Source organism: Herpailurus yagouaroundi, unplaced genomic scaffold, assembly GCF_014898765.1.
Source record: "Herpailurus yagouaroundi ecotype Mexico unplaced genomic scaffold, PumYag 220, whole genome shotgun sequence".
Taxonomy (NCBI): Eukaryota; Metazoa; Chordata; class Mammalia; order Carnivora; family Felidae; genus Herpailurus; species Herpailurus yagouaroundi.
In genome coordinates this window covers 9899843-9922163 of record NW_024412451.1, presented here as the reverse complement: position 1 = coordinate 9922163, position 22321 = coordinate 9899843, and the positions used below count along the sequence as shown (strand labels likewise).

The 22321-nt window shown below is 59.0% G+C and overlaps 2 protein-coding genes and 1 long non-coding RNA gene across 5 annotated transcripts in view; 1 reads left to right on the top strand and 2 right to left on the bottom strand.

The window, feature by feature from the left end:
• LENG8 (leukocyte receptor cluster member 8) overlaps positions 1-4751 on the bottom strand; it is a 12223-nt gene extending 7472 nt beyond the window's left edge. Inside the window, exons 1-5 of one of the 2 annotated variants that reach the window (XM_040457909.1) lie at positions 4628-4751; positions 2947-3039; positions 2082-2256; positions 1598-1699; positions 466-576 (exon numbers count right to left, since the gene is read on the bottom strand). In XM_040457909.1, the coding sequence (XP_040313843.1) occupies positions 466-576; positions 1598-1699; positions 2082-2256; positions 2947-2984 (426 nt within the window). In that variant the 5' untranslated portion in view covers positions 2985-3039; positions 4628-4751. Of the gene's footprint in view, positions 1-465; positions 577-1597; positions 1700-2081; positions 2257-2946; positions 3040-4180; positions 4264-4627 lie in introns of those variants that run through there. The other variant, XM_040457910.1, reaches the window with a different exon arrangement.
• LOC121018859 (uncharacterized) lies at positions 4751-13683 on the top strand. The gene is made up of 3 exons (XR_005785342.1): positions 4751-5080; positions 13065-13134; positions 13211-13683. It is a non-coding gene; the product is annotated as an uncharacterized LOC121018859 (long non-coding RNA).
• The window catches only part of TTYH1 (tweety family member 1), a 14549-nt gene continuing 923 nt past the window's right edge, over positions 8696-22321 (bottom strand). Inside the window, exons 2-13 of one of the 2 annotated variants that reach the window (XM_040457913.1) lie at positions 20211-20389; positions 18227-18338; positions 17540-17760; positions 15062-15157; positions 13719-13791; positions 13324-13399; positions 12817-12872; positions 12577-12669; positions 12342-12434; positions 9451-9593; positions 9286-9331; positions 8696-9195 (exon numbers count right to left, since the gene is read on the bottom strand). In XM_040457913.1, coding sequence (XP_040313847.1) covers positions 9157-9195; positions 9286-9331; positions 9451-9593; positions 12342-12434; positions 12577-12669; positions 12817-12872; positions 13324-13399; positions 13719-13791; positions 15062-15157; positions 17540-17760; positions 18227-18338; positions 20211-20389 — 1227 coding nt within the window. In that variant the 3' untranslated portion in view covers positions 8696-9156. The remainder of the gene's footprint in view (positions 9196-9285; positions 9332-9450; positions 9594-12341; positions 12435-12576; positions 12670-12816; positions 12873-13323; positions 13400-13718; positions 13792-15061; positions 15158-17539; positions 17761-18226; positions 18339-20210; positions 20390-22321) is intronic. The other variant, XM_040457915.1, reaches the window with a different exon arrangement.

Genomic DNA, 22321 nt, shown 5'->3' with positions numbered 1-22321 from the left:
TCTGTGAGGAAACGACAGGACTGGCAGAGATGCAGAGGTATCACGTGGCTCGTGACGACACCACCGGAGGGGGAGCTGGGGTTCTGGGCCAGGCCCACACACCTCCCCGGCACCAGCTCCACACTCCCCACCGCACGCTAAACGCCAAGGCCAGACTGCGGATGTGGCTGTGCAGGTATGTGTGCACGCGCTGGATGGAAATCGGGAAGACGGGCCGCCACGCTGCACACTGCTCCCGCCACCGCCCCAGCACCCGGCCCCAGGCCCCAGGCCGTGCCCAAGCCCTAGACCCTCCCTTTCAAAAGCTACACTTTGCCCTCCTCGTTATCAGATGAGGAGTTGCCCAGCAGGAGAGAAGGCAGGGGGCGGGTGGCTTAAATGATGCAGGTGTGCCCACTGCTCGCCCGCTCAGAAAAACTGTACTCCCCTTCTACAACATTCCGAGGAGCCGGGTACGGGCATTACCTGGTTCAGAGTCCCCTGGTGCTGGGGTGCCGATGGCTGCTGGGGGGTGGCGGAGCCATAGGAGCTGGCCACGCCGTACTGGGAGGGGGAGCCGTAGCTCTGGTACATGCTCTGCAAAGGCACGGAAAGAAGGGTCAGCGCAGGCACGGTGCCGTCCCTGTCATCCTGCCCGCTGGGAAGCCACAGGCAATCTGTGATGCCCCACTTCCCCTTTCTATTTCTTCCTTTCCGCTGCATAAATGCACCCAATTCTCTTAAAGAAAACTAAAATAGGGCCGCCTGGGTGGCGCAGTCGGTTAAGCATCCGACTTCAGACAGGTCACGATCTCGCGGTCCGTGAGTTCGAGCCCCGCGTCAGGCTCTGGGCTGATGGCTCAGAGCCTGGAGCCTGTTTCCAATTCTGTGTCTCCCTCTCTCTCTGCCCCTCCCCCGTTCATGCTCTGTCTCTCTCTGTCCCAAAAATAAATAAGTGTTGAAAAAAAAAAAAATTTAAAAAAAAAAAAAAAAACTAAAATAAAATGGGAACCTCGATCGATCCCATTCCATTATAGAAAATATTTACTGAGCACCAACTTTTCTAAGCACAACAGAGCCCCCCCAAGAGAGTAAATAAATAAAAAACCATGCTCTAATGAAGCCCGCGCTCAAAACAGGTGCAGTCATCATAGGCAAATACGTAGCGTGTCCAGCAGTAAGCACCATGAAAGAAAAAAAGGCCCAGGGAAGACGTGGGTCAGGGGTGGGTGGAACTGCTCTAACTACTCAAGTCTGCCAGAGGACGGGGCTCTGTGAGGCACGACCTGGGCAGCCCTCAGCAAGGCGAGGACGCAGACAGGCACGGGAACGTGGGAAGAGAGCTAAAACAGAGCACAGGTGCAAGTCGAGCGTGAAAGACCTAGGAGGTCTCTGCGCAGCGGTGGAATAAGCGTGGGGACGGAAGTGGCCAGAAGCAGGGGAGGCAGGTCCCGGGAGGCACCCTGAACTTGATCTTGTGGGCAACGCGCCAGCGCAAGATTTTCCAGAATTTGTCGTTGCTGTCTTCGGGCCGCCGGCTGGCCCTGGCCCTGGCCCCCGTCCCGACACCTCTCCCGCACCCCAGCGCGGCACCTGCCCCGCCGGGCCGGGCACTCACCATGGGGTAGTAGTAGCTGTAAGGGTAGGCGTAGTTATACTGCTGGTACCACTGGTAGTACTGCTGCTGCTGCAGAGCCGAGGCTTCTGCCTGTGACACGTACTGGGGAGAGGGACACACGCCATGAGCATCGGCAGCAAGAGCCCACAGGCCCTGCGGCCCCCCAAAAGGAGCCCGGACGACAGCGGTTAAGAGCGAAGGAGCGACACTGGGTCCGCCTCTCTCCAGAGAGCCATGGCCCCTGCCAATGATCGTGGGTCACCTCGGAGATCCCGGACACATTCCCCTCTTCAGGCTGGATCCCCTGGGACGAGGACCGTGAGGTGCCCTAAGCTCTCCAAGCAGAGCACACTTTGCCCCCCTCACCTGAAGGATCCCAGGACATCTTCGGGGCACCCTGTCCTCGTGATACCAGAGAATACCAAGCGTGTCCCTCCCCTAGCAACCCCCCCACAGGCTACCCAGGCACTGTGTGCCTCCTCACTTGTGCGCTGGCCACGGGCCCGTTGCTGCTGGCCTTGGTGGAGCTGCCGGCAGCTCCTGCTTTGCTGATGCTGGCCAGAGCCTGGCGGGCCTTCTCCCACTCCGGGTTCTCATGCATAGGAGTCTCCATGCCATTCTCTCTGCCTGCCCCGGCCACCATGCTGTACTGAGAGGACCTGCAAGAGAAAGGACACTGGTCGTCTCTCTTTTCCCTGTGCACGGTGGGCAAGGTGGAGGCAGGCACATACCCGGGCTTGAGTCCTAGATCTCCCTCGCACCACCTACTGGAGCCAAGATTTTTTTTAATCCAGAATATACTTTCATCGTAATACGCTGACACCTAGTTTCTGCGTCACACCTTTCTGTGAGAGATAGATTAGAGAACCAAGGCGCTACAGATGCCTACCACACAGCAGTTCTTACAAATCAGACAAAAAGATTACCAGTACCCACAGAAGTTAACATAGCATCTGGTGCCTAGTAGGCCTAAATGTTTCATTGGTCAGTTCTGGCTGACACCTCCCCAGCCATCAAGTCATGATCACGCTGTTTTGGAAAAGACCAGGTATTAGCAGAAACACACAAGTATTTGAGGCGTCGGAGTCTGCCCCTTAATCACAGCTCACTGAATGAATTCTTGCAGTTTTACGAAATAAGCACTGTACTGTGAATTTAAAACAGTGCTCAGAGAGGTGAAGACCCGACCCTCTCCACCCTGCAACCCAATGCTTCCCTGACCCTGGTGGCCAGAAGAGGCCCTCATCCCCACTCCACCACACTGTGTGCGATGCCGTCCCTGAGGACAACACTGGCTCTTGCTTCCTCTCGCCCTCCCCTCTGGCCTCCGCCCCTCCAGCCACACTAACCAATCCGTGCTACGTTGATCACCCACGTTGGCCGCCATCTGGACCTTGGGGCATAAGGGGTGGACCTCAGGAGCCAGACTGCTTTTTCACCGTCTATGAGAAAAAGAGGAGTTAGAGAGACTTGTGAAGACGCAAGAAACAAGTCACAAAGTTGGGGACTGGAAGAGCCGGGCTCACAAGGAGCCCGGCACAAAAGGAGCGTCTGAGAAGTTAGGAGAGAATTCTGGGTGTGGAATCAAAGGGCTTCTGTGTGAGGGGAAGATCTCCACCACCCTGCAGTGTTCTGGCTGGAAAATGAAGGATTTGAAAACAGGGAAGTCTGAAGAAATTTCCCAAAGGGAAAGAGGAGTGCCTAAAACCCACATGGGAAAAGGGATGATTCGAGGGAAACCCTGAGACGGAAGAAAGGTCCAGCGGGCGGGGTGGGGGGCCTCGGGTAAGGGCTGAAAAGAAATCCAGAGAGGAAGACAGCTTCTGAGAAGCAGCAGAAGAAAAAGGATGCTTGGAAAAACAAAGTCTACATAACTCTTCAGGCTGCAAACAGGGAAGCATCTATGGGAACCTAGAGAGAACTCCAGAGAACAGATGGAAAAAAAAAATATCTGAGAGAAAGGGGGCTTCTGTAAGTTACTCCAAGAAACAGGGAGAAGTGGAGGATGCCCACGATGGTGGGGGGGTGGGAGGGGGGGCGCTAAAATGAAGGAACGTCTCAGAAAGCTCTCAGGGAGCCTGAAGTCAGAGAAGTCCCCAAGGTCGGAGGACAAGCCTATATAAGCGGTTCCTAACAGCGGCCAGAAGACGCGATCCCCTGTTGCGGTCTGGAGAGAAAGCTTTGGAGATGCCTGAAAACGTCCAGAACGTCTTCAGGAAACTAAGACTGGAGTAGAAAAGACTGCAAGAAAGTGAAGGGGGTGCCTTGGGGGCAAAACTCGAGGGGCTAAGAAGTACAGGGGGTTCAAAGGCGAGTCTCCGCTGGAGAACCCCACAGTCCCACAAGAAGGGAGGGAACAGGAACAGCAATCTGGAGTTGGAAGAAACCCTAAGAAAAATCTGAAAGAGGAAAGAGATTGGGGGGCGGGGGGAGGGGCAGGAGGTGATGAGTGGGGACAGTGAGCGGGCACAGCGAATGAGGGAGGCCCGAGACAGAAAGGAGGGTGGGAGTAAGGCCTGGGGTGGGGGACGGAGGCTCGGAGGGTCCTGGGCTGGTCTGGCCGGCACCGGCCACGAGGGGCACCTGGCCATCCCGCAGGCCCGGAGGGGGCTAAGGCGTCAGGTGAAGAAAGAGCCCGTCGAGATCCCGGCGACCGGCTCCAGAGCCACTGCCCCGGCCGTGCCGCGCGTGCGCACCGCGTCTCCGGGGGGGGGGGGGGAAGAAGGTGCCGAGACCGCGCGTCGCCCGGGGCAACGCCATCCTCCCGGTGGAACAACGCGGTCAATGGGGATTGAGGGAGGGGGGCGCTCGGGGCCCAGAAATTCCGAGGGCGGGGGCGGGGAGCCGAGGCCGACCGCGCAAGCGCCAGGGTGCGCAAGCGCAGTGGCCTCCCGGGCCCGCCACACCCTGTCGTCGCTCGCGCGCGGCGTCCGTTGGTGCGACGGCCGACCTAGGCCTCAGGACCCGCTGGGTGGAGGGCCGGAAGGAAACGCCGTCCCCGCCCGACCGCCCACCGCTCCCCACACCCACCTCAGCAGTTTGTCCCCTAGAATCGTCAGCAGCGGCCCAAGGCGACAGCGACACGGCCGCAGAACTGCTCGCGACCCGGCTGGTTCTTGTCTTCCTTGGGCTTCGACGTTCTGACCGCAGCGTCCTGACGTCACACGGAGGCCTCGCCCCACCTCCCTCGACACAGCACAGCCAATGGGCGCCTCGAGCTTGACTTGAGCCCGCCCCCCGCTTGCGCAAGGACGCGTGGGCGTTTAAGGCAAGCCGGAAGACTAGGGTGGGGACGGTGGCCCCGAGGGGACACGCCCGGCGGGGTCGGCCGGCGTTGTGCCGGCACACGCAACCGGGTCTTGGCTCAGTGAGTGGTAGCCGCCGTTGTTTCCAGACACAGAGTAGCGTGAGGTGCGTTGTGAGACTACCTGCCGTACAGCTGTGGAAGCCCGGGGCAGAGAATGGTGAAGTCGAAGAAAGGGGGTGAGAACAGCCTCCGGGAAAGGGAGCTTCCCTACTGCATGAAACTGCCAGGCGTCCCCGGCCGAGAACGCCTGCAAACGCACGGAGGCGGGCGACGGGAAAGGCCTGGGGACCACCGCGGAAGCACGGGGGGAGCAGGTGGCCGCGGCGGAGTAAACGCGTGCGGGGTCCTGGACTAAGCTGATGGGTCTGTACAGGTGGGCAGGTGGCACACCCTGGAAGGGCAGTGGTGCCGCGCTGGGAAATGTGGACCTGGCAGGTAGCAGGGTGCCCTTTGTTTCCATCCTGGATCCTGACCGGTGGCACGATCCAGTCCGGCTCAGGGACCGCTCAATGTACGCATAGTAGGCAATAGAATAATTATTTCAGAAGCCGTTTCCTTCCCGTGTTTTACTATTAGGAACTTTTCTGTTGATGACTGCGTATCATTTTAATTAGCACAGTTGATCTTTTTCTGTCTTCTCTCTTTAAAAAGATAACTTTGTTTTAGGTTAATTTTGGGTGTACAAAAAGTTGCAAAGATAATTCAGAGTTCTGTGTATCCTACACCCGTTTTCCCTTAATGCTGTTATCTCGCATTATTGTAGTATATTTGCTAAACCAAGAAACCAACATTGGCACGTTACTGTTAACTAAACTGCAGCTTGATTTGATTTTTACTTTTTCCACTAATGTGTTCTTTATGTGCTAGGGTCTAATCTAGAGTACCCCATTGCCTTTAGCATCCCTTTGCTCTTTTTACTTTTGAGAGCAAGAGTGAGAGCGTGCATACTTGTAGGGAAGGAGGGGCAGATAGAGGGAGAGAGAGAATCCCAAGCAGACCCTGAGTTGTCAGCGCAGAGCCCCTTGCCGGGCTTGATGACACGAACTGTGAGATTGTGACTTGAGCCGAAATCAAGAGTCAGACACTTAACTGACTGAGCCACCAGGCGCCCCTAGCATCCCTTTACTTTTAACGGGTATGTTTAAGGTGGGTTTCTTCCTTCCTTTCTTTTTCTTTCTTTCTGCCGATAGGTTTCTTGTACATAGCTTATAGTTGGGTCTTTTTTACCCAAGTGAACAATCTCTGCCTTTTAAAAGAAGTGTTTATAACAACGCTTTTAGCAAGATTATTGGTATGCTTGCCTTTATACCTGTCGTCTTGCTATGGGGCTTCTATTTGTCCCATCTTTGTTTCCTTTGTCCCCTTTTGTGGCCTTCTTCTGGTGTGAGATTTTTCTTTTTTTAACAGGCTTTTTTAGAGCAGTTTTAGGTGGGGCCTTTGGGAGGTGTTCTGTCTCAGTCCCCCTTTGCTGTTCTGTGGTCAGACTCTGGTGACCATGGGCTGTGGTGATTTCAGGGCTCACCTGGGTGTTTTCCACGTCAGGGATCACTCTCCTTTGCCTGATGCTCGGTCTTGAGCCCTGTTGTTTTACAGATTTTGTCTGGCCTTTTGGTTGTTTCAGGAAGGAAAGAAAACCTAGTCCCTGTTCCTCCCTCTTGGTTGGAAGTGAAAGTCCTTCTGTGTGTGATTTTTAAAATAAAAGTATATTTATCTTTCGTAAAGGTTAGACGAAATGTCCTTCTTTTTTGGTTAAAGCTCCCGTGTTGGCAGAAAATCAGGCGGCCTGAATCTCAGGCTACTTTTGGAATCTGCAACCCATCAGGGGGTGTTTCAGCTTGCAGGCAAGGACTCACGGTCACCAGAGGGCAGTGTTTGAGGTCAAAGCAGCCTGAGGAGCTGTGGGCAGGCCCCAGGGTCAGCCAGCTCAGCTGCAGTCAAGAGGAGAGAGTGAGTCAACACTTAGGGCCCCCAAAGCCCCTTCACTGGAAGTTGCGGTCAGTTTCTGCTTCCCAGCTTCAGGCCAGTCCACCCTGAAAGCTTCCTTGAACATTCCTTGCAGTGCACAAGATGGAAACTATTAGCAAGACTGGTCGCCTAAGGCAGACCCTGCGCTGTCTGACACCTGGCACTCTGGGCCAACAGGCCCTGACCTGAGACCCTCGGGTATGTGTTTTGAGCTTTAAGGATTTTTCATGGTTTCGAGAGGCAACGTGATCTGTATCCCACACAGTGCCTGGTACCCTCACTACCCTGCACGGCGTTTGGAAGTAACCCCATCAGTGTTTCTGGAGGGTAGAGATGAACATTCACACAGGCAGGGGGACTAGTCTGTTTTTGCCGCCCGGTGAGTTAAGGGAGTTCAGGGAGACTTGTGGTCCGGGAGAGCTTTGAATTTTGGAATCGCAGAGGAGGGCCTGGGGACCTGTCATATGTCCCCCGCTATGATGGGTGAGGCAGCTGAGCCCCAACAGGTCAAGTGACTGACCACAGCCATCTGATGGTAAGTAAGCAGCAGGCAAGGCCCTTAATCACAGCCTGCACATTTGTCCTCTGTGCTGCCACCGCCTGTCACACCCAGCTCCGTTCTCTCCTTTCCTAGGCCTTCCCTAAAGTCCCGAACCCAGCCAAGGGCTGTTGTGTTCCGGAGAGCCCTGCCATACGGTTATTTATTGGATTCGCCCTCTTTCTGTGGCCTTCAGCTCCGAATTTAGCCAGAAGCCAAAGTTTTGTTGCAGCAGACAACCCTTAACATACGTCCCTAGATTTAAATGCCTCTGCTCTCCTTCTGTGAAGTGAACCCCCAAAGCAGGCCTGCCTGGTCAGAGGGTCTCCACTGTTTTGATTTGACCACCCGTGAGCAGACTGTTGTCACTGGATGGCGATTCCCAGTGTCAGGAGCCGCGGGTTGAGTGCCCGCACCTCCACAGCCCTGCCATCAGGGAATCTTCGCGCTGACTCCGTGTTAGCGTCGCTAACGCGGGCTGGAAAACCGATCCTGCTTGTTTGCAAATCACACTTCCTAATTATTAGGGTTTGAACATCTTTTTGTCTGTTCACCGGTGTTGGGATGTTCATTTTAGTTGCTTATTTTCAAGTCAAGTTGTCTTTTTCTTAGTCTATGGAAGCTTTGCAGATTTATGTAGTAATAATAACACATTTCTTTGCCATATGTATTAAAATGACTTTTCCCTAGACTACTAATTTGCCTCTTGGCTTTATGGTTTGTTTGTTTTTTGTTTTTTTGTTTTTTTTTTTTTTTTAGTTCCACAGTTTGTCAAATAAATTACCTTTTCCTTTCTAGCTTTAGAGGATCTTGCTGAAAATCCTCCCCTTCCAACCAAGGTATACCAGATACAAAATCTCCTACTTACTCTTTGAAATATTTCTGCCCCTTCCCTTGTCTACATTTAGATTTTCACCTGTCTTTATGTAGAATGTTTTCTTCCGGGTGGGGGGCCACCGTGTTCGCAGATCTTTGAAAGCAAGCAGCCCCTTCACTCTGACTTGACGTCTGTCTTCTGTCCTATACATACACTCTAAGATCTATTTCTGGGTGGTCTGGTCCATTCCAGGGATGTCTGGGTCAGGACCTGGGTCCTGCTTTTAGAATCAGGCAAAAAAGTTGTTATCGTCATTATTACTATTTAAAATAACAATACCTCTGGAACCGCCACAGAGCCTGGACAGAAACAGAAGTGCCCGGCAGCCTCCGGCTGCCCTGCCGTGAGGGGGGTCCCTGGGCCCCAGCTGGGAGGCCAGATCAGGGAGGAGAGAAATAAGGACCCAGCTGCTTGTAAAATAAAGTTTTCCCTTTTATTTCAAATCAACCCATTCCCAAGTTAGTGCCGCAAGTGGAGGTCACAGCCCTAAGCCCCCTGGGGCATGGCAGGGGCCGGGCACTTGTGTCCCTGCAAGGATGGGCCTGGTGGCCAAGGGTGAAGGGTGCGGGGCTAGCTGGCCATCCCTGCCTGCCAGCCCCAGGCCCCGGCCTGCCCCCTCGGTAGGGGCGTATAGTAGAGGTGCTGTTAGTGGTGAGAGCCCGGTCAGGCTGGGTCAGTGGGATCTTCTCCGGCCGCCAGGGAAGGAACCGCAGGGAGAGGCAGACACAGGGGCCCGATGCAGACGGCAAGGCCGCCCTGGTCCCCAGAGTGAGGGACAGGAGAGCAGCGGCAGCTCCAGGAACCGGGGTGTCGCTCTCTGGAAGCTCACCGGGGTGGGGGTCACGGGCTCCAGTCCGGCGTGGAGGAGGGGCTCAGATGGATGACTGCCACTGCACAAAGCGCTTGGATTCCTGCAGGGAGATTGGGGACAGGGCACGGAGGGGGGTCTGGCGCCGTGGTGCAGGCCCCCAGCCCCTCCCCCAGACCAGCGGGTCCACTACCTGAGGGTTGAAAGGGTCGTCGTCATCTGTGTCATCATAGTCGTCACTGAGTGGCAGAGAGGCAGGATGGGGGCTCCATGAGGAGGCTGACCCCCAACACCAGCCGCGGCCCAGGGGTGGTCACCCCACCACCACTCCCGGGACCACGCCCCCTCCCCTCCTGACCTGGGCGGGAAGAGGGCCCAGGCGCGGGGCAGGCTGCACAAGGCGGTGGCTAGGGCCCCCGCGGACAGGAGGGAGAAGAGCAGCAGGAGGAGCAGGCCTTCCAGGGCATCCTCACACAGGCCCCGAAGGGCAGCGCCGTAGTCCTGGGGTGGGCGGGGGAGGGTGTCAGCGGGCAGCGCCCCTCCCCCAGGTCCCCCCCACCACACACACACACAGTGTGCACGGCTCAGACCGCCCACCTGGCTGTGCCCTGCTGGGCAAGTCACTTGACCTCTCTGTGCCTCGGTTTCCTCCCCTGTCACCTGGACTCAGTCCAAGCACCCTGGAGGTGCTCCAAGCACAGTCATTGTACCTGGAGGTATAAACCCAAATCATGGCCTCCTCTCCACTGCACCCCCAGCCGCCACACCAGCTCAGCCTTGGTCCAGTGTGGGGCTGTCCCGTGCACTGGAGGATGTTGGACAGCCTCTCTGGGCTCTATCCACTGGATGCCAGTAGCACCCCCTCCCCGGTTGTGACAACCCAGACATGTCTCTGTGCACCCCCAAACGTGCCCTGGGGGCAGGATCTCTGGCTCAGAACCTCGCTAAGAAGAGCCACGGACTCAGAATGGCACCTTGCACGTAGTGAGGTCATTTCAGGTCACAGGAAGCCGAGAGGGGACCAGAAGGCAGTGCTGGGCCCTGGCAGCAGTGGGGACGGATCCTGGCAGGAAGGCACGTGCCCGCTCGAGGCCCCGGAGCCGTCTGAGGGCTGCTGTGGCCTGTGCAGGGAGGGGGTGTGAGGGGCGGAGGCTAGGAGCAGCCCCAGCCCCCTGCAGGCGAGGCGTGGAACTGGACTTTAATCCGTGTGCAGGGGAGTCGCTGAAGGGTTTTAGTGGAGAAAGAACTTGATCGGATTGTGTGTGAGGCTCAGCCAGCTGTTAAGCTGTTTCGGGGAGGACAGATGGGGGGTGGGGGGGACAAGCAGGGGAACAGGGGAAATACTGTGTGGCCACTGGGTGGGAGGTGAGGAGGGTGACCAGGGTACAGCAGGGGTGGAGTGAGTCATGCTCAGAGCCCGGGTGGGTTTCAGAGGAAGGGCCAGCAGAACTTGCCTGGGGAATGGCTGCGGGAGGTAATGGCTTGCTGACAGACAGCAAGAAGGATGCTTCTAGAAGCTTTCTGGCTTGAGTCCTTGGCTGGCGGGCAGGGTTGCCTGGTACTGAGCCAGTGTGTCACAAGGGAGGGGCCCGTCAGGGCGGTGGGGCCTTCTGTTTTTACTGTATCAGGCACCTACCCTCCTCATAGCCCTGCAAGGCAGAGATCAGCTCCCCCTCACACTGCTGCCTTTTGCAGTGGCAGAAAGTTGAAGCCCAGAGAGGGCAAGCCACTTGCCCAGAGTCACACAGCCTGGAAGGGGCAGAGCTGGGATTGGAGCCAGGCCTCTGAGGCTCCAGACCCACCCTCCTGGCACTTTATCCCCGATGTCAATCCTGATTTTAGTATGTGGGGACCCTAGAGCCTAGAGAGGGGAAACTGAGGCCGAGGGTCACACGGCACACCAGTGGAAGGTGAGACTCTGACCCACCCTTCTCCCTCCCTTCCTTCCCTCTGTCCACAATGAACCTTGGGAAGCACAGTCCAGCCCAGTGTTGGCCTGGACCAGAGAGTGAGTGATCTGTGGGGCCCAGTTTGCCCTTCCACGGAAAGTCGGGGTGCCTTCCAGGATTTTGCAGCTCAGGTGTTCAGCAACCCTGAGTATTGCTTCATTGTGTCCCCCATGGCCCCCTTGTTAGAGTGCCAACCTCCGAAGCTTTGGGGACAGTGGGAGCTATGGAAGGGATGTGATCACAGCAAGGGCCTGTTCAGATCCCTGGTAGGGTCTCCAGAACCAAGGCAGGATGCCCACGTAGATTTGAATTTCAGATGCCCGACAGCAAAAAATTTTAGTACAAGCACCTTCCCAACACAGCATGGGACATACCTAACAGTAAAGAGGTTATTTGTTTGGTACATCTGGCAGCCCTGCTGAGGGCCCATGAGGGGACACAGCACAAGGGCCGAGGAGGCACGTGTCCTCCAGGGGAAAAGAGGCCTGAGCTGCAGTGGGCCCTTGGGATGGGGGTGGGGCGAGGAAATGGCATGACACTGGGTGACTGCCTGGCTGTGGAGGCTCACAGAGGGAGGGGAACGAGGCCTCTGGGACCCAGTCCTCTGCCCCTCATCTTCCAAGTGCGTTAGGTGGAGAGCAAGGACAGCATTTCCTTCCGACCGACAGCGTGATGAATGAGGGCTCAGGGAGCTACGAGCAGTAACGCACACAGCAAAGCCCCGTGCGTGCGGGGAGGACGGCGGTCCCGCGCAGGAAAGCAGGTGTCCTCTCCCTCCTTTCACCGGGGAGGGAAACCGGGGTTCAGGGGTGCTCCCCTGCCAGTGGCCAAAGCGGACTGAGTCTGTAGGAAACCAGGCATCCTTTCTCTGGGGTGCCCTGCCCACCCGTGCTGCCTCAGTACGATGAGACCACACCCCCCCCCCCCCCACACACACGCACACACACAAGAGCTTTACAGCTGCTGACCCCCTGCAACCTCGGTTTCATAAGCGAGGAAACTGAGGCACAGAGTAGGTAGTGACTTGCCTGAGGTCAGGAGCCAGGACTGGACCCCAGGCATGTCTTGCTTCAGAATTCCCTAACCAGCACAGGCTCGAGGAGGAAGGCAGGGAGCAAGGGAGGGGTGGGGTGAGCGGGGAGGAGGAATACAGATGATAGATAGGTGATAGGTAGGTAGGTAGAGAACAGCTATATGGCAGATAAATAATAGAGATAAACGTAAGGATTTCTCAGGGTCGGTGGGAGAAAGACCGGAGGGCTCCCTGGAAGAAGAATCTGGACAAAGGGACCGGGCTCACCTTGTGCAGGCCGCGACAGTGCAGCAGAGCCACCAACTGGTGGAAGTTTCCTTCTGTGACATTGAGCGTCTCCTCCAAGGACAGCAGAGGCTTCTGCACGGGAGTGGAGTGTTACCCCACGCACTCCTCAGGCCGCGCGGTCCCCCGGGCTCCGCCCCTCTGGACAGACCCCGCCCACAGGCCGCGAGCCCCCACCCGCCGCCCCGCCTCCTTCCCCTGGGAGCGGCCTGCGCACCTGCGCATCAGGGAACTGGGGGACAGCTTCTCGCTCCAGGCCCTGCAGCTGGGAGTGGATGTTGGCCAGAGCCCGCTGGGACAGAGTCAGCCTCTGCGGGAAGACAGAGGGAGAACCGGGTAGTCCGCGCCCCCGGCCCGCTCTGCATCCTGGCGCCTACATCCCCCCCCCCCCCCCGAACCTGCAGTCCAGGCCCCAGCCCGCCCTCCTCCGCCCGGCTCCCTTGCCCGCACCCCTAACCTGTTGAAAGGGGTTGGAGACTGCCTGGTTGCAGAGGAAATAATAGTTCAGGATGTCTGAAGCGGGAGGGAAAGAGGGGGGGAGGCCATGAGCCTGGGTCCCCAGCGCCTCCCTAGGGCAAAGGTGGGAAGGGGCAGGGCCCTGTCTTTCCACCCTCAGGGCCAGGGGCGTCTCCCCAGCTCAGGACCCTCCTGTGGTCCCAGAGGCCTGGCATTCAGGGACAGGCTAACACAGCCTCCCTTCTCCAGCCACAGTCAAACACGCGGCTCTCCACACTCCCCTGGAACCGGATCTTCTGCAGTCCTGTCCTTGTCTAAGGTGCACTCCCATTTCCTCCCATTCCTGGGGAGGCGGGCCCAGCCCCTCCTCTGGTCTGTATCCCTCTCTTTCCCAGCCCATCAGGAGAGGTGCCGAGAGCTTCTGAGACTGAGCCCCCAACCCCACCCCAGGCGGGACTGGGCACAGAGGCCTGAGGACCCAGGGCCTGCGCTGGGTTGATGGGATCACCTGAATCGAGCCCGGTCTCCTCCTCGGTCAGGTTCAGGATGTAGGTGTCAGGACTGGAGCAGAAGTCGCTAAGGCCCTGAGAGAAGCATCAGGAAAAAGGGCTCAGACCAGAAACTTTTCTAGTTCCACACTCGCACAGAACTCAGTGTCTGGATAACAGCCCAGCCCCCCAGCCCTGGGAAGCCAGGAGTCCAGGCCCCCAGCCCCTCCTCCCTCAGGCCCAGGAGTCCTGGCCCCCAGCCCCCCCTCCCTTAGAACACACGTATCCAAGGCTCTAGCTTCCAGCCCTCAGGATCTAGACCTCAGAACCTGGGATCCTGGCCCCAAGTCCTTCCTCTCAGGGTCTGCCCCGGGATGCAGGCCCAGGGCCCAGGGGCCTGGCCTGCAGCACTCACCACAGCTGTAGCCGCCTCCAGGCCCATGGAGCCCCAGCTCAGGACAAGAACTAGGAGACTCATCACTGCCATCCTATAAAGGGGGGGGGGGGGACTCATCACGGTCCATCCCATCACAGCCCCCCTTCCCTACCACCCTCTGGAGCCTGGAGGGGCAGAAGTAGGGGCAGAGAAACTGGGCGGGGGTGGGGAGTGCAGGTTGTAGATCTGTGGTTGTTGACGTCAAGCTGAACAACTTCAGCTTGCTTCCCCGGGGGTGAGGGGGGAAGACAGTGAGGAGGGCCCTGGGCTGGCAAGCCAGCACCCCAGATCCCAGCCCGGCTCTGCCCCTGCCTTGCACCGGGATTCTGGGAGAGCTACCGCCTGCTTCTGGGCTCTTTCCTGGCTTTGAGTTCACAGGAGCCCAGCAAGCCGCAAACGTGCCTCCCTGGTTTGAGCATAGCTTGGTCAGCCTCCTGCTCTGTCCAGACTCCTCCCCCGAGGAGCGGAGACATAGCCAAGGCTGAAACTGCAGCCTGAGTTTTCTCTAGGGATGGGGTCTGGGCGCGAGGGTTAGCACTGGAGGGTGGTCACCGTCCGGAAGCCTCAGGGGGAGCCTGCATGGGACAGTGGCACTTCTTACCCAAGGTGGGCGTGGAGACCAGGGAGCCCCAGCAGGGCCCCCAGAGGCAGGGAGGAAGCAAGGGCCCCCCTGAGTGGCATAGGCTGGCCTGAGTCAAACACCAGCTCCAGCATTCCCTGGCTGTGCAGCCCTGAGCAGGAGGCCCAACCTCTCCGAGCCCCGGTCCCCCCTGTGTCAAATGGGGAGAAGGAAAGCATTTCCTCACAGGGTCAGCCTGCAGGTTGCAGAAGAGAGCTGGCCGTATTTAACGAGCCGTTAAATCAGAGAGTGGTACTGAGATTCCCTTGAGCCACACAATGGCCACGCAGCCTCGGATGTGGTTGCCTTCTGCCTTGGTCCCTCCTCTGCACGTCAGGTGCCTGAGGGGCCCCTTGTTCACAGGTGGTTGTGTGTGCACGGTCCTCAGCAGAAGTCAGCAATCACCCCCTTCCCGAGCACGACCGTTACGGGCTTTTTTCTAGGATTTGGAGCACCCGCGTGGCCTCGAATCCTGCGTTTCCAGGTCTGCCCCGTGCCTCCCGGGCTGCTCCAGGCCTGGTTTCTCTGCACGCGCTGGCCCAGCCCAGGACCCTCGGGGGCAAGCCTGTGGGCTGGGGGCACGAAAGCAGTACGAGGCTGGGAAGGACGGCAGTGGTCCCTCTCGCAAGAGCGCCGTGGGATGGAAAGAGGTCCCCTCGTGCTGTGACGTGAGCCCGCCTGCCACGAGGGCGCCCGCTCTTACACGATCACCAGCCACTTGCTCTGCTTTGCCAGGCCCAGGAGCGTGAAGAGACAGACCAGCAGCTCCAGCAGCAGCAGGAGGACGTAGGCCAGCCACCTGGAGAAGGGACAGAGTGAGACAAATCAGCCTTCAGCACCCCGGCTCCCAGGCCAGGACTTGGCACAGGGGGACGGCTCCCCAACATGCATGCCCTGCTCTGCCTGACCATGCGGGCCCCCCCCCTCCCCAGCCGCCAGGCCCCCGGGCTGCAGCCGGCTCATCATGAAACGGGTGCGCTGGGAGGCGGGCCGCCGTAGCCCTTCAGGGCGCAGGTCCCAGGGCCGGGGCGCCTGGACCCGTTCCCGGATGGCAGCGAGCAGAAGCCCGCTAACAGGCACAAGTGTTTGGCCTCCTGGAGCCCCACCTGCCTCCCCAGGCTGCAGGGTGAAGTGAGTCATTCCCAGGCGCGCTGAGTGTCACATTGCACGGCCTGGGGCTCGGGGCCGGCCTCTCTCTGCCTCCTAGCTGCACGCAACCCTTGTCTCTGGGACTTTGCCTCCTGTGCCTCGGTTTCCCCGCCTGTACCACGGGGGGAGAACAGCAGCACCTACTCCAAGAGCTTGTCGCAAGGCTAGTGGGAGAGCACTTAGAAGGGTGCCAAGGGCGCCTGGGTGGCTCAGTCGGTTGAGCGTCCGACTTCGGCTCGGGTCATGATCTCACAGTCTGTGAGTTCGAGCCCCACATCAGGCTCCGTGCTGACCGCTCAGAGCCTGGAGCCTGCTTCTGATTCTGTGTCTCCCTCTCTCTCTGCCCCTTCCCTGCTCATGCTCGGTCTCTCTCTGTCTCAAAAATAAATAAAAACATTAAGAAAAAAAAATTTTTAATAAATAAATAATAAATAAATAAATAAATAAATAAGAAAAAAATAAAATAAATTAAAATAAATTAAAAATACAAAAAAATAATAATAATAAAAGAAGGGTTCCAAGAACGTGGACACACTTAAATACGAGCTCGAACGCTAGCCAGGGAACTTCAAGTGTTACTTACTTAGGTCTCAGTGACTGATTCACTCTGAGGGAGCACAGCCCCAGAGCACGCTCAGCGCACGGCATCGCTCGCAGTGCTCCCCACGCGGCTGTGCCCAGGCTGGGGCCCCAGAGTGGCAGGGACCCTCCTTCCCAGGGAAGGAGCTGGGCCGCGTGACCCAGTAGACCTCCACGCTTTCGCTGCCAGCGTCCCCACGGCACACGGCACACAGCACACCGCACGCACACACCGCACATGCGCGCGGCACATGCACACGGCAGCTCACTCTCACTTCCGTCAGGGGCAGCCCAGCCTCCTGCCCTAGTTGTGTGCTGTGAACTCCTGCCCTCGGCCTCCAGGAACTCTGCCAGGAAGCTCTCCCTCCAGGGGCCCCGGTTCTCTTGCAGGAAACTGGCCACCTTCGTTGAGGGGTGACTCCCAATTGCCAGGCACTCTCATGTCGGTGCATCCAGATGTTTCCCGTTGGTGGTGGGCCTGCCTCACCCCGGTGGAGTTCTGCACAGCTACCGGAACCCCTGGAAGGGGGCTGAGGCCTGGTACGTGCGGCCTCTGGGCTCAGCCACAAAGCAGAAGCTGTCCTCACGGGGACCCAGGCCCGTCTGATGGCCCGTGGGCCATCCTCGTCACGGGCCGCTTCAGTCCTAGTCTGCCTCCACCTTCTCCGTGTGGCCTTCCCAGGCCTCCCCTGCAGCCCCCAGCCCCTGCCAGCCTCCGGACCCAGCCCATCCCTCTCTCCTGCTCAATTTTCTCCCGAGCTCCCCCCACCCACCACCTTGGAGAAAATGTTTTACTCGTGTGTGTTCCTTATTGGCCCCCTTACTGGAAGACGGGCAGGAGTTGTCGTCTGTCTTAACAAAAACTTACGTCTCACAGACAACCGTACAGAATGAGCTGGTCGCTGCTGGAAGCACTTAACGGATACGGACACGTCTAATCCTCAACAATCCCATGAGGGGAACACTATCCATTATCCCCGTTTCATAGATTGGGACACTGAGGCACAGAACTCGTGAGGAACTTGTCACACGGTTAGGGAGTGGCCCTCTGGCTTTAGAGCTCCCGTTCCCCATCACTCGGGTATGTCTCTCTTGCACGCAAGGTGCTAAATAAACGTGTGTTGAGTGGATACACGTGTCAGATGGGTGGATGACCGAGAAGAGTAGCGCCAGTCTGGGCGTGAGTGGATGAATCCTCGGGGGCGAGGGGGGTGTGGGGCGACTCGGTCCAGCTGTGTCACAGGGTATCTCCACCTGGGCACTACTGACACTTGACAAAGGCCATCCCTTGCTGCAGGGACCGTCCTGTGCACTGTAGGACGCGTCTCTGGTCTCTGCCTACCAGGGGCCGGTAGCTCCCCGTCCCCCAGGGGTGACCACCAAGCACGTCTCCCAACATTGCCTGATGTCCTCTGGAGGCACAACCACCCAGGCTGAAGGGGCGGTCACCCACCTGTACTCCTCCACGAAGGACACCTCTTCGGCCACTTGCAGGGGGCTCAAGGGCACTCCCCACCAGAAGGCCAGCCCCTGCAGCTGCTGGGTCACGGCCTCCGCCTGCCGCCGAGCGCCCCGGGCAGCAGCCACCAGCTCCGTGCGCTGTGCGAGCACCTCCTCCAGGCTGGTCAGCTCTGTCCTCACTGCCTCACCCAGCCTCTCCACTGTCTCCAACACCTGTGTGCAGGGGTGAGTCTGGGGTCAGGGGAGGGTCTTCTTTGGGGAGGCCAGGGTTGGGGGACAGAGTTGTGAGGGTGAAGCAGAGGTGAGCGGTGGCAGGTGTCTGAGATCTAGAGGCTAGGACATCTGTGGAATGAGGAAAGGACAGAGGGGTACAGTTCTGCGGCCTCCATCAGGAACCCTGGGTGGTCAGTGGCTTGGGTCCCCGGTAGAGACCAAGTGTGAAGGGGGGGGGGGTCTAGGTTCAAGCCCCACGGTCCAGATCTGGGTTAAGGTCCCGGTGGCAGTCAGGGATGGGGGTCCAGGTGTCCAGTCTGAGGTCCACAAGTTGCAACCTGAACTTCTGAGTCTGGGGCCCAGGGTTTCAGGGATGCGTGCTGGGCTCTGAGTGTGGGTCCAGTTTCTCCGGGAGGTGGCCCTCTGTGCCTCGGGGGATCGGTCTGGCCGCTGCCTGGCCCCTCACCAGGTGGTCTATGGTGCTGAGCGTGTGGTTGGCATGCAGCAGGGCCGAGCTGAGCTGGGACACCCCATCGCTGGTCTCGCTGTTGCCATAGAAACCGATGCCAATGCCGGCGCTGAGAGGGGAGGGACGGGAAATCACAACCTGTCCTGGGACCCTGGGGGCCGCGTCCCCCCCACCTCCTCACACACCCAATCCTGGCTCCCACCCCCACCCCATTGGTCCAGCCCGTCGTGGGAAAGGAACGTCTCCAGCCTGGCCCCCACCGGTTGCCAAGGTAACGGGAAGCCCCCCCCCACTCCCCCGCCCAGGGGACGTCATTGTGATGCTAATGGTGGGTGGAGGGGGGGGGGGGACAGATTTAACCCGAACCTCACTGGAGCCGAACTCCCCGCACGCCCAGCCCCAGGAGAAGCGCCCCCCCCAGGACCGCCGGCCCCACACCCATTCCTCATCCTTCCCTCAAGCATCCCCGACAGGAGCACCTGTCTCTTCGGGGTCCCCGCCGTCCCCTCCCTGCCTGCTGGGGGATCCTAGCAGTGCAGGGCCCCAGCCCTCATCTCCTGGGGGACCCCAGCCTGGAGCTCCCCGCCTTCCCCCATCCCCGGGGACCCAAGCGTCTGGCCAGCTGGGAGCGAAGCAAGGGAATGTGGGGCCGATGGGCCAGAAGCCTGAGCCCCCGCCCCTCCGCGGCCAGCACACAGAGCTCCATTGTGGGGTCTGAATGTGGGACCGTCCCTCCCCCCACCACCCCCGGAGTGTCCCTGCGCGGAGGGGCCGGGCCGGACTGGGCGGAGGGAGGCGGGCGCCCGCACGGTTCCCAGCCCCGACTACCGGGCCCCACCCCCAGCCCTGGGATCCCACGCCCGCCCTGGCGCCCCCCCTCCCCCCCATTGTTGGAGGGCAGACAAAGCTGCTCTTGTTCCCGGGCCGCGGGGGCCGGCCGTGTCTCTCCCCCACGGGGCCTTTGTCCACCGTTCCTGTCCACCCCCACTCAAGAGAGCCCGAGGAGGAAGCATTTTGGATATAGGACGCCCAGCCCCCCTCCCCCACAGACACCCCCAAACACATTCTGCTGGTTCCTGCAGCGAGGGGGTGCGGTAGAGCCCAGCCCGCCACCACTCCCCGCCCCCCCCCCCAGCGGGTCCAGTCCTGGGGAACAGGGCGACTGTCCTGCGCTGGTGGGGGTGTGGCCTGCTGGCCAAGGCTGTGCTTAGAGCTGGCTCCTGCTGAACAGTGGGTCGTCAAGTCCTCCTTTCCTCTCCCCCCACTCCCCCCCCCGGGGGTCACAGAAAAAGGCAGGGCCTTGAGAAGTTACTTTCCGCCTCTCCCTGAGACTTGGCCTTTCCAACCTGGGTGTGAGTACCCTGAATCCAGGTGGGTTACTGTGGGAAGGAATGAGACCCACTCAGGTCTGGGCCGCGGGGTCTGCTCTGGGATTCTGAATATTCCTACGATGTCTGTCTGCCTGACTAGAACATCATCAGCCCCATGAGGGCAAGAATCTTGTCCGGGCAGTTGGGTATCTCCTGGCACACAGTAGATCCCCAGGAAATAGTTGCAGAATGAATGAATGAATGAAGAGTTCATGAATGACATCACCAGTCACCATTTACTGAGTACCACTGTGAGCCAGGCACTGTACACGCTCTCATTTAATCTTACCATAACTAGCAGGTGAGCTTTGCTATAGCGTCCATTTTAGAGATGTGGAAACTGAGACCTAGAGAGATTATATCCCCTAGCTGCACAGCTATTTGGTGACAAGGCCACCAAGCCCGAGCTCTTAACCCCTGCCTCCTCCTGCAGGGCTGGCTGTCCTTGGGAGGTCACTCCTCGTCTCGAAACTCAGTTTCTCCATCCACGCAACGACAGCTGTTTTCCCGAGTCAAGGCTGAGGTGGGATGCTAGGACACCCTCCGGAAGACTGAGCGCGAGCATGGGGAGCCCCGTCCCCACTTCCCCACCCGCCCTGGGGCCCCATTACCAGCCGACGAGAAGGGCAGCGATACAGCTCCAGGTGACACAGCCTCCCCCGGGTGGGGGGCTCTTGGCCCCAGGGGGCTCGGGGGGCCGGCAGCAGCAAAAGCGGATGAGGTAGACAGCAATGAAAATGAGGCTCAGGCCCAAGCCTAGGCCTGCCAAGGCCGCCACCAGCAACAGGGCCTGGGGAAGGGGGAGACAGGAGGCCTCAGAGGGGCTGGAGGTCCTGGACGTGGGGGATTCCAGTGGAGGTGGAAGGCAGCCCCGGCTAGATTGGGGGTCAAGCCCAGCCTGTGGTTCTCAGTCTGTAGGGAAAGGTGGGGTCCCCAGCTCCTCCCAGGCTGGCAGCTGGGTCAGCGGAGGCCCAAATCCTGGGTTCCAGTTCCACTCTGCGTGTGACCTTCCCCTCTCTGAGACTGTCCCTCCTCACCCCCACTAGGCGGTTGGAATAGAGACTCTCCTAGGGCCTGCTGGGACCTGTCTCCGGAACCGAGTGGGATCAGGGGGTGGACGGGGGCGCCTGTTCCCGGAGATGTGTGCGCGAGGTTGGGGGTGGGCAGCCTGCCTCTCCCCTCCTCCTTGCTGCTCCTCCCCACTCACCGCTCGCTGTCTCCCCTGCTGCTGAGCTCTGCACACCCACCGCACTGTGAGTCTGTCACCCAGGGACTCACAGGGAGGGGGGCGTGACAGCCTCCATGGCAGTGAGAGCGTGTGCAAGGCTCAGAGATGGAGACTTGGGACAGAGACAGAGAGAGAACCAAAGGCAGGGAGAGAACAGGCGTATGCAGTTGGAAAAGCCTTGCGGCACAACCTGGCTCTCCACAGGGCAGGATTTCACAGCGGGTGCCGTGCACTCCTGTCCTCTTCCGCACGCCCAGAACAGGGCAGGGCGTTACCTGGAGCCACACAGCACAGTAGGGACACAATGGGGAACAGAACCAGACCTCCAGGCTCCCTGATGCCATTTCCCGTAAACTACAGGCTCTCTGCTTTTGTCCCTGCAGGGTGGAGTGTGGGGTGTGTGACACAAGCGTGTGGTTTATTTGCGTGTCTGGCTGTGAAACTGGGTGTTTTATCTTTGACTGAGTTTGTCTACCATGAGATACACCTGACTCTGTGTGTGTGGGGGGGGGGGGGAGAATATATGTGAAAGTGGGTGAGAAAGTATGTGTATACAAGTGAGCTTGGGGTGTATGAGTGACTGAGGGAATTGTGAGTGTGTATGTCTATGTGACTGTGTGAGTATGGGGCATGTGTGAGTGTGTAAGTGAGGGCAGGAACGTGCGTGTGAGTGTGTGTATGTACATGTGACTATGTGGGTGTGTGTGAGTGTCTCTTCCAGCCTGGTGGCACCCAGCGCCTGACTTTTTCCAGCCGTGCCCACAGTGGTAATCTCCCTGGGGGGCAGCGTCCCCTCCCGGGCCGTGTGACTTTGTGCGTGTCCCAGACCTGTCACCCTGTCGATGACGGGGGTGGAGTGAGCCTCTCCGAGAGCCTCCGGCAGTGACTGGGACCAGGCCAGCTACTGGTGCTTGGCTGTGTGGGCAGGTCTCCCCGGCCATGAGGGGGCGTCGGTGACCGGCACTGGAGGTCGTCGTTGTGTAAGCCTGAGGCTGTGGGCAAGGGGGTTGGCGGTCCCCATTTGGTGGGGAGAGGGAGGCGCGGAGTGGCAGGGAGGAGCTGCTCCCGGCTGGCACAGCCATGACCCAAATAGCTCACAATACAGCACACATCCCCCTCTCTGCTTTTCTGGGACCCCCCCCACCCCTAAGCTCTCCAATCCCCAGCCCTCTATCCCAGGAGCTCCTCCTGCACAGATCCGAGGGGCCTAGACCCTCCAGGCAGGGCCCGGGACCCTTAGCTCCACCCTGACCCCCAGCTCCACCCCACCCCCCCACCCTGCCCCCGACACACGCACTCCCCCCACCCCGTCCCCAGCCAAGCCTTGCTTCTCATTAATCTCAAAGCCAAGGACTTGAATTAAACTGGGTCAGGGGACAGTTCTTTCTCCCCCTTTCTGGAGCTGACCCAGGCTGGGCCCCCTTCCCCAGGGACCGCTGCCTGTCAGGTTCCCACCCAGCCCCACCCTCCGGACCCATTTCTGTCATCCTCTGG